Source organism: Esox lucius, chromosome 3, assembly GCF_011004845.1.
Source record: "Esox lucius isolate fEsoLuc1 chromosome 3, fEsoLuc1.pri, whole genome shotgun sequence".
NCBI lineage: Eukaryota > Metazoa > Chordata > Actinopteri > Esociformes > Esocidae > Esox > Esox lucius.
Genome location: NC_047571.1, coordinates 24,001,312 through 24,012,146, shown reverse-complemented (window position 1 = coordinate 24,012,146; position 10,835 = coordinate 24,001,312). Strand labels below are relative to the sequence as shown.

Genomic DNA, 10,835 nt, shown 5'->3' with positions numbered 1-10,835 from the left:
AGTGCAATAATAGTGTATATACTTTCTGCCATAATGAATACATTCTACTTCTCAGCCAATTATATTGAAGTTGTTACTGTAATATTATGAACTCAAGCTTTAAATATTATAATTGTCCTATGAAAGAGAATGGAGTTGCTCGTTGAGACGAGAGATCCGCCCTCGGGTGAAATATCGTGTTTTTAGGGAGACTTCTGCAGGGTAGTTTCCAGATAACATCGCCCCCTTCTGTCGCGTTATGACGTTGCCCCTTGATAGATCAGTATCCCACATATCCATAGTGATATTAAATGTTTAATTCACTGTTTTATTTTATTTTATTAACATAACAGATTGTTATATAAATATGTGGATTGTTGGTTATCTTTCGCATTCTCTGTCTTGCACAAATAATAGCCATCACAATACAGACAATTTGAAATTACATTTTCTCAACACAAACATCATATATCAGATCGAGGCCTAAAAAGCCTATCTGGAGTGTTTGTATAATTTGGTATGCATCTCTATCTGTTCATTATGCTGTTTTAAAAGTTATTTTACTGTATCTCTTCACAATGTGAATGGAGTGAGAATGTTATGTTTCACAGCAACGACCTGGGGAAAAGCTGTGGAATGTGTGGGGATGCATGAACCAACTGAATGCTTGGGATGATTAGATGACCTTGATGATGCAGTATACAGTATCCTACTAGGACAGGTTAACACCTACTCTTGCTATTCAGCAGCACCTGGTTTCCCATCCAGGGAACGACTAGAGTGATCTATTCAGAGCCAGCAGTTGTATCTAATGTATGAGACACTGGCTATTCATGACATAAAGTAGAAAAGGACATTAAAACTAACATGAAGGCCAAGTTGGGAGTATATTAAAATGGCTAACGGAAACAAAAAAAAAAAATGTTACCAGTTTTTTTGTATTTTGGCAAATGCTTTTATCCACAGCGACTTACAGGAGCACTTAGAATTAGTTGTCTTGCTAAGGGGCAAAATGACAGATTTTTCACCTTGCACCTCGTGATTATATACCAACCTTCCGGTTCCTCGTGAACTGATCAAACCACCAGGGTACACCTGCTACAAGTGTAACCTCTACTTTCACAACAATTACAACTGGGTATGCCATTCAATTTGTGGGATAAAAATGCTGGAATGATGATTTTTCTTGGCTTTTTGTTTATTCTTGTCTTCTTCACAAACTATTTAGCTCTATGAGGGTTTGATCCAAGACCTGATGCATGTCCAGGTTTTCTTCTTTTGCACTGGATAAATGTTCTGTAATGAAAGGTATCAAATAACTGAGATTTTCAGGGGAACAGAGAATCTGAAGACAACATGTATTCTACATGTTTTTAGTTTTCTAGTTTTTCACAGTTATATTGTAAGAAAATCAATAACAAATATGAATGAATTCAATGCATGTCTTACTGGGAAGTTTCAGTGAACAAGCAAGAAGATTAGACTAAGAGGTGTCAGATCAGAAAGGGAAGGATTCAAGGAGAGGAACTGCATAGAACAGGCAGAACTTTATTTTAACTTTGGTTTTACAGAGTGGGTCTCAAAAAGACCGCAGAGGCACAAAGAGGAGACAAGATACGAGATGAGGTGAGAGTAGGAGAAAGCATCCAATTTCAAATGGTCAAAGATGAAGAGTAAAGGGTAATCTACATGGCGGTCATGTCAGTGAGGGCATGGTCCAGCTCCTCACTGATGGCCTTGTACTTCAGCTTCTGAGCATACAGTTCATCTAGAGGTCAAAGTTCAGCCAAGGTCAGCCAGTCAGAGGAAAGGTGAGGCAGGAGACAGCCGTATCAGCAGTGCAGCGAGAAGGGCACAGACAAATAGAGAAAAGGGAAAAAAGAGAAAAGGGACAAAGACGGGGAGAAGAGAAGGAGGGAGCAAGTAAAAGGGAGGGAGCAAGAGAATGAAAAAGAGGAATGGATGGAGAGAGGGAAACAAAGAAATAGGGGAGAGAGGGAATGGACAAAGAGTGAACAGGAAGTAAAAAAGAAGAAGAAATTAAGTGATTTCTAAAGGTCAGAAATTCAGGACTGGGCAGAGAAAAAGACTACAGACCCATTTGTCATATACCCTTAACCATATCTATTATCACATTGTGCAGAGACATAAACAACAAAATGTGTGTACTGTACCTTCTAAGTCATCTATAGTTTTTTCCAATTTAGCCACCGACCTCTCTGAAAACTCAGCACGAGTCTCAGCCTAAACACAGATGAAGAACTGGTTATGGTCAGTTATAACCAATGTTACAACCTACATGGTCTGTAAAGTATAAGTATATAAACATGATAGTTTTTAAAGGAATTGTATAAAGATAGTATATTAGGGTGGTTTATGAAGGTAATGTATAAGGGCAGTGTGTAAAGGTAGTGCACAAGGTTAGTTTGTAAAGTAAATGTATGAGGTTGGTGTGTAAATGGCTGTGTGTAAACGTAATGTATCAAGATAGTGTGTATAAGGGAGGGATGGTCTCTCCACTATTCCTGTCCAGTGTCCTGACCTCTTTCAGTTTGTCACTAAGCACTTTGATCTCCTCTTCATACTTGTCCTCTTTCTCTGAATACTACAGCGACAAAAGATTCATTAAAACAACAAATTATAAAATACTATCAATGTATTCAATGGCACATTTCAGAGCTTAGGTTTTCATAAGGCACTTTACAGAGAGGGCACAAATAAAACCAAATGGAGAAATGGGGTCGGGGGGACACTAACCTTGTCAGACTGAGCCTCTAGGGACTTGAGGTTGTTAGTGACATTCTTCAGCTCTTCCTCCAGGTCGCCACATTTCCTGCAGGGGAAGGACCAAGGGAATCAACTTTAATCAACCAGGCAAATCTCACACCCATGTAAAAGCATTACACTATTTCTGACTAACACAGATGACACATGTCCATACATCTAAATGTAGTAACATAAGGAATATTGGTTCTCACAGCTCAGAGATTTCTGCTCTCTCCTCGGCCCTCTCCAGCTCCCCCTCCAGGATGACCAACTTGCGAGCAACCTGAAAAAGAGCAAACCATGAGTCAGAGGGCATCAATTAATTTTCTTGAATGAACTGGACCTTAACTCTTCCCATGTTGAATGAACAGAAAAAAGGCTGGGGTTTTCCATTATCAAATGTGCTCTCACCTCCTCATATTTCCTGTCGGCCTCCTCAGCAATGTGTTTGGCCTCTTTCAGCTGCATCTCCTGGATCTCCATCTTCTCCTCATCCTTGGAGGCCCTGTTCTCTATCACCTTCATACCCCTGAACACACACACACACACACGCACTATATGTACCAGTGTCTTGGGCCATATTCACAAAGTGTCTCAGAGAAAAAGGGTCATGAATACGTTTGACCTTGCAATCACAGTCTGCACTCCGACTGTGACACGTTCTGTACATTGCCGATTAGGAGTGGCGCGAAGAGAATTGCTTTTGTCCTGAACTGACCTCTCGCTCTCATCTGCAGCCTTCTCAGCCTCCTCCAGTTTCTGTAGAGCGGTGGCCAGCCTCTCCTGAGCCCGGTCCAACTCCTCCTCCACCAGCTGGATCCTGCGGTTCAGAGCCGCCACATCGCCCTCAGCCTGCACAAGGGGTGAAAGGTTGTTGTGATGTCAGACGTGGCAAGGAAGTGTTATATATGAACACTTAGTGTTACTGTTCATCTGTGCGCATCTGTGCTGAAAGTCAGTCCTTAAATCACACTGCGTACGAGACCCTGTCAATTTTTATTTGATAAGTAGTAATGTTGATAAGAAGAGTGAGTCAGTTTGTGTAGGTTTACAGCCGATGGTTGCTTCTCCTTTTTTTGCAAATATAAATATTTGCAATGCACGGCTATGGGCAATTGCTAAAAAAAAGTCTCTGCATACGTTTTCCAGAAATTAAATAAGGAGAACAAGAACCAATCCTATATCCTATAACACTATAGAACATTTTAATACATTTGCCGTTAATCATCCCAATGTTGCTTTCAACATATTGGGTGATCTTCTGTATGTGTAGTTTATTGCTTCTGAAGTAATAGGATTTTCCATTTCGTGGCGTCCAAAGATCCACCTGTCATCTTGTACGAAGTGTTAGATTTGCTGTAAAAATAAAATGTGTGAATAATGAATTAGTCATAGTTGTAGGAAGGGACAGACAGGAAAAGGGCTGGAGTGTTTAGGACATTTTTTATTATAATCCTCCAGTCCTGAGATGGTGAGATGGAGCGATGTCACATGACCAGATGATGACCATAGACAAACCAGACGGAGTCCGGCTTTCCTAAATTACAATGTTGGGTGTTTTTCCAGATGTAAGGAGCCTTGTTTATACTTTCAACATTAATACTCATAGAAGCTGTATGTGAATTGGCAGAGCAAGGTATCGGTTTCGGGTCTGCAGTTATGTCTCTCTTTCTTGCTTTCCCTTCTCTGAAAAGAGTGTATGTGATTCATAAATGCATGGGGGTGGTGGCATTCCCCTACAGTGTATCTCGGTAACTATCTATCTAACCGTAATATTGGACAAAGAAACGGATGGAACGTTAATTAATTCATCATCCACAGGGTGACGACACATTCCTCTGGGAGGTTTTCCTCTCTTTGTTTCTCCTTCTACCAACTCTGAAACGTCTGAACACCTACCATGTGTTACTGCTCGAGTATCACCCACCATGCATTAATACCAGCTAATAAAATACGATTATTGTATATTCAAGTTAATTGGACTTTCAGTATTTTTTACATTTAATATGGCTCCTACAGGTTGGAGTTATGGAGTATGGCGCTACATTAGTGTTGAATTTAAACACAATGTGAAGCTTAGCCAGAAATACGATTCTGTCTGTCTACCGGTCCATTTCCTTCCAGTCTGTCTGTGTTTCAGTGGCTTAATCAGTCTGCCTTTGTCCGTCATTTGGTCTTGCTGTATATCTGTGTCTGTCTGTGCTTCCTTGGTGTCAGTCTGCCTGTCTTTGTCTCTGGTATCCCCACCGGAAGCCATTCCAGTACGGTGTCCATTAGCTGCAGCCGTGTGAGGTTCACTGTTTGTTTTAGCTGCATTCCTCACATTCCTGTATGGCTGCACTGCTAGCGGGGCTCCCAATCGGCACCATATCCCCTATAAGCATTAGTGCACTACTTTTAACCAGAGCTAGATAGGGAAAAGGGAGAATTTTGGGATGCGGCCTGAGACTGAGAGTCCCCTCCCTTAACCTTCTGCGGGAGAATGATCGCTGGTACAAACCCCTCCATGCTACACAAGACCAGTGGATTTGTGGAAGTCAGTGAAGACAGAGGTAGAGGGATGTCTGAAGAAGATTCCTGCTTAGTACTAGTTCCTCACCTCATATTTCAGCGTTTGCTCACTGATTATACCTCTTTGTGGTTTCAATGTCAGAATTTGGACAAAGTTCAGTAGTTGCTATCTTTGTGTAAACCCCGTACAGATAGAGGAAGCCTGTTGATTTTGTTCATATATGAAGTTTAAGGTTGGAAATTGCATTGACTGTGCTTCATGACTGTATTCTTTGGGTAAGTCCTGATAAACCCGGTTCTGGTCATATTATGTGGTTTTCCCACTTAGCTCAATTGCACTAACTGTCAGTTTCCCTGGTTAAGAACATCTGCTAAATGTAATGTAAATGTCTGGGGGAGAGCTGGGCATTTTGTTATCCCACATTTTCATCTTCTGACTCAATCACTGTTAAACAGCCAGCAAAGTATTTTTTAAGCCTGGGTCTTCTGATAACAGATTCAGTTTGAGCTGTAACATGTTCTCCAATGGTATTCGGTGTAAGACCAACCCAGTTCTGTGAATCATGTGTACACAAGGACAAGGCAATTGACATTTGCGTGAGAAACCCCAAAGTAAGGGGTTTTATTTGGTTGACTTAAAACTCAATGTGATACGCTGAAAACATTGCTATATCTGAAGTGGGATTGTTTCAGGAGGGTTACACTACGATAACCAGCACATAGGCAATGGACCAACGATGACCTCAGGGCTACGAAGCCTTCAGGACACTCTCCCAGTATGTTCAGCCTGCACTGTACTCACGTCAGTGGCCTTCTTCTCAGACAGCTCCAGTTTCTCCTGTGCGTCCTTCAGGGCCTCGGAGTATTTGTCCAGCTCATCTTCTGTTCCCTTCAACTTCTTCTGCAGTCCCAGCAGCTCATCTTCCAGCTGCGACACACAGGACAGATCAGGACACAGGGTCAGTAATGGTGTTCATATAGGGAATATGTCATGTAGAACAGACATGCATGTGTCATGTGGAACAAGGAATCATGACAGGTCTATATAAGGTATTACATCTGCTACCTTTTGAATTTAGTAGGACGCTGGGGGCAACGTGTAAATCCATGCAGTCAGAGTGTTGTAGACTCCACCTTTATTACATGATGTAATTGACCAAACACGAACTATCAAGATCCCTGACCTTAGCCCCTGGCCCCAGTATGAGCAACTCGGAGCCAAGGACACCAGAGCAAAGCCTCATCATTGTTTCACCTGATCCGCTACAGGATTCATTTCCTGTGTTGGAAATGTCTGAAGGTGTTGTCATCAGTGCTACAAACACCCCTGGTTTCCTACTGGATCCTGGGTCAAACACTAGAATATTCCTGCCTCAGAGAGGGCGAAGGATGAAGCCTCCCAAATGGCAGCTTATTCCCCTATAGGGCTCTGGTCTAAACTAATGCACTATACTGGGACTGTAGTGCCATTCTGGATGCATCCTTACTATCTCCTCTGGAATGTTCTTGAACTTTACTCAGATCACAGAGGAGTGGCGCTGAGTGCATCTCTACCCCAGAGACCTGTAAAGTCACACCAGTGTGAGGAGCCTAGTGGCAGCTGGCATAACTGCCTTTTTATTCCGGTTCCTGGTGTCCCTGTTGTTCCTATGTTGGTGGTGGTGGGGGGGTAATCCTCCTGGTGCTCTGTGGCCATCTACAAGCTGTCAGTCATCGTACAACCTAGGGACACCTACTACACCCTTTGATTGAGGGGGCTTATGGAGCCACACAAGTATTGGCTCAGGTAGATTTAAGGAATGTGATTATTATATCTATGGTCCTGTTAAACTTTCTTTTTATAACACTAGTTGTTTCTAGCCTGTTATCTGATATGCTCTGTGCAATACTGGCCATATTCAGTCCTTTCAGGTCTGATGTGGTGCCTTGAGGGTTACAGCCAGAGGAAGCTTTGGAATGCCAGATGATTCACTCTCTGCCATTCTCTCCCTCCCGTAGGGCTTCATCCCTCTCTCCCTCTTTCTAATGGAGGGAAGGAGGAACGCCCTCTGAACAATCAGCTGTTTCGTCTCAGAGCTAGATTCTCAATCAATCAGTAGCTCGTTTTTGTCTACAATTTATTTATTTTAAATGAGCATACGCGCATTGCTTATCCATTAATATTTTGTATCGTACTCGGTTTTGGGGCCAGTTTCTCAAAGTTCTTTCTTTGACAACAACTACATTTACATCCGTTTGGATTCAAATGGCAGATCTCCTTACCACACAGCACATGAGCTACCGTAAAACTTTCATTTTCAAATGCCTTTAATTTCCCATTAGACACAGGATAACATGATGTGTCTGTCTGCCCACCACCTGCCTCGGTGCCCAACACTCTTCCCCCTCTCCCATCACCTGTTTGCATTTGTCCTCAGCTGATTTCTTGTCCGTCTCTGCCTGTTCGGCCCGGTCGATGGCGTTCTCCTTGTCCAGTTTCAGCATCTGCATCTTCTTCTTGATGGCCTCCATGGTGACAGTGGTCTGTGTACAGCGGTTTTGGCAACACGAGAAACTTTGTAAGTCTGGGACAGGGAATGTCTAGCTGGCAGACGCTTTTCTAAGATCTCAGGTCCACCAGAGCCAACGAGGCAGCCAGCACAGGGAAAGCAGAGCGAGAGAGAGTGAGGAGGGAGAACAGAGGATGCTGACTGAAACCCAGGGCTGATGTAAGAGATTTAAAGTTGCCTGGAGGTTTTAGAGAGACAGCCCCAGTCCCCAGTGACATAGACCCCCCCCCCACCCCTTAGTCCCTCCCTAGCCTGCTTTAGCAAGCTACCCTCAGCACCCCCCCTCCTTCCCACATCTGAACCATCCCACTCGCTCCTCCTCCTCCACTTTCTTAGGAATGGCTTGGTGTGACATAGGCAACTTTCGGCCGGTCTCCTTTTTTGGAAGGCTGTTTTATTTCCATTTTCTTGTATTTTCGGGAACATGAGAAGGGAAGGTGGAAAGGAAGGGGGAGAAAAAAGGTTTTGATTCAGGATTTTGTTTTAACATATGGGTGTTTAGACGACAAGCCTACTATTCTGAGATAACATAGAGCCAACTGGGTTAGAAACTAAGGCAACACTGACAGGGTATGTTTCACAAAGAAATAACCATTCTTAGCTGATCATGAGAGACCGTTGTTTGGTCTGTGAACCACAGATATGCCAATAAACTACAATTAGATCTGTGCACAGTTTTCCCTCCTTCAAAACAAAGATTAAAGAGTTCCAGTCTCCGTCGGAATAACCCAAGGCTGCCTGGGGTTCTGTAAGCGTTTTATTCCAGCTTTTGTTTCCTTCCTCACTGTGGAATGCTCAAAAAGATGTTGATACCAGCATTGGTTAGGGGAGACATAGTTCTCATTCTACTGTGGAGAGAAAAAAAAGCTGGATGGAAAAAAGACCTGGCCAATGAAGTGAGGAGTTCATATTACCTTTTAGAACAGAATTTCCATTTTTCAGAGTGCATTCAAACAGTTTTATAATTAAGATCCCCTTAATTACTGTTTTTTTTTTTTAGTGTACGTTTGGAATATTTACCTTAAGAGAATATTTACTGTTAAAAAAGAAACGTTGTTTAAAATGAGTTTGCAACTTACGAAGCCGATGGATGGCCACCCGCAACTTTCTACTGTGATGTGTGTGATGTGAATGTGATGATAGCTTATACCCACAGGTGACACAAGACTAGGAACTGCTTCTAATGACTAGTGCCAAGAGCTTTTATATACATTGTTGTTTAATCCACCCTATAGAGCATACCCAAACCGCACTGTTCTGGTCCAAATGTTTTTCTTCTTACCGTCCAATACTGTCCTGGGAGTGGTAGTGAATCGTAACCAGGCAGGTCGAGTACAGCTTGGATTTGCTAGGTTTGGCCCTGCAGTGTGAATCAGACATGTCATATTGGCTCATTACCACCCTGTACTGTTTGTCTGCCTACAGTGTTACAGATACACTAAAACAGCTGCTCCTTCTAAAGATAGAGGCGGGTGTGAAATCACAGAACAATGTTGTGACCAGTAGTAATATAGACTAATACACCAGGGATGCATGAAAAGAATTTGGTGCTTATGTTTGAGAAGTGAAGTGATGAAGACCATCCACACCAACGTTTTGTATGAAACTGCATGTATTCACACACACGCATACCCGCCGCGTCCACCACAGAGGCAATGTTCAAGTTTGTCAGGATGATCCGGTCGTGAAATCCAGTTGACTTTGCTATTATAAATGACTGAAACGGTGATATAAGAGAACTGTTAACATATGTTGTGATGTTTACAGAATTAGACCAGTTGTGACTTGAGATGTGAATGTACCGTTCTCCTCAACAGAGCGAGAGAGTGAGAGATATAGAATAACCAAGAGAGAGAATAGGGTTTGTGAGAAAGAGGAGAGAACCAGAGAGAGAGAGAGGAAAACAAAACCCTCCCACAGGAAACTCTGCTGAACTCCTCTTCTCCTTGTATGGTAAAAACTCCCCTAAAAGCAGCCAGGCCACCTTGGGTCCAACAACTAAAGTACATCTAAGTTTACACACAAAAGCTATGGGAATGGATTCAGTGTGTGAGGGTATGTTAATGTATGAGTGTATTTTTGTTTTAACAGATGGGATTAGGACCCACAAGTCCTCACAAGGATAGTAAAACATTAAGAAACTAACCATATTTGAACCATGAGGAGTCCATTTCTGGCTTAGCGTTAGGGTCAAATTTACAATTAGGGGTAGTGTTAAAATTAAGATTACTTTAAGGTTTAGGCATTATGAGTTAGGGTTAGACATTAGGGCTAAGTTAGAGTTTGACAAAAATGTGGTTAGTTTATTGAGGTTAGGGTTGGGTTAAGTTAAGGTTAGGTTCAGGATTAGAGAACATGGGTTTTTTTATTTTTTCTGGTCCCTGCATTGATAGAAATACGTGTGTGTGTGTGTGTGTTTGTATAAATACTTTTGTGTGTGTTTCTGTGTTTGTATTTGTGAGTAAGAATGTGAGCCACTGCTCAGTAACATATGCCATGTTGATGGATCAACATTTGTATACATACAGCATGTAAACAAGGGTTATGACACACACACGTATAGCACAGCTCTGCCACTGTTGATTAAACTCAGCCCTCTTTCACACCCTAGGCTAGAACTCCAGTTAGAAAAGGTCTTTAGGAATGGAATGTACCGGGACTACATCCACCTGATATGTAATAAGAATTGGAAAATGGCTTCATGACTGGTCTGGTTTCCTGGCTACAGATTAAGAGTCCAGGACTAAATAGGTTGTACGGAACACAGAATGTATTTTTGTTTGGATCGGTCATGTCTGTCTGTCTGTCATCATTCTAATCACTTCTATTTTGAGGCTACGACATAAGGTGGTAGAGAAACAGTAATGAACTCATCCTGTCCATGTGCTGGTCTGACAGTCTCCCTGAAGTAACTCATCCTGTCCATGTACTGGTCTGTCAGTCTCCCTGAAGTAACTCATCCTGTCCATGTACTGGTCTGTCAGTCTCCCTGAAGTAACTCATCCTGTCCATGTACTGGTCTGTCAGTCT

The 10,835-nt window shown here is 42.4% G+C and overlaps 1 protein-coding gene across 2 annotated transcripts; it reads right to left on the bottom strand.

The window, feature by feature from the left end:
- Positions 1-293: 293 nt before the first annotated feature.
- Positions 294-7,983, bottom strand: tpm4b (tropomyosin 4b). 2 transcript variants are annotated; one of them, XM_010890949.4, is made up of 9 exons: positions 7,654-7,983; positions 6,059-6,184; positions 3,464-3,597; positions 3,157-3,274; positions 2,958-3,028; positions 2,737-2,812; positions 2,522-2,584; positions 2,154-2,223; positions 294-1,275 (listed from the first exon to the last, which is right to left on the bottom strand). In XM_010890949.4, exons 1-9 carry the CDS (start codon positions 7,765-7,767, stop codon positions 1,193-1,195), a joined length of 855 nt encoding a protein of 284 aa, XP_010889251.1. In that variant the 5' UTR covers positions 7,768-7,983; the 3' UTR covers positions 294-1,192. The 2 variants fall into 2 exon arrangements, with proteins under 2 accessions (XP_010889251.1, XP_010889260.1); XM_010890958.4 differs by lacking the exon at positions 294-1,275 and adding an exon at positions 1,508-1,747.
- Between the last annotated feature and the right edge of the window lie 2,852 nt (positions 7,984-10,835).

Excerpts from the sequence above, each read along its gene's own strand:
- tpm4b (XM_010890949.4), bottom strand. The coding sequence starts at position 7,767 with ATGGAGGCCATCAAGAAGAAGATGCAGATGCTGAAACTGGACAAGGAG. Across the intron at positions 3,029-3,156 it reads CCGACAGGAAATATGAGGAG|GTTGCTCGCAAGTTGGTCAT; the intron begins GTGAGAGCACAT and ends GCTCTTTTTCAG. Across the intron at positions 2,224-2,521 it reads TTAGTGACAAACTGAAAGAG|GCTGAGACTCGTGCTGAGTT; the intron begins GTCAGGACACTG and ends ATCTGTGTTTAG.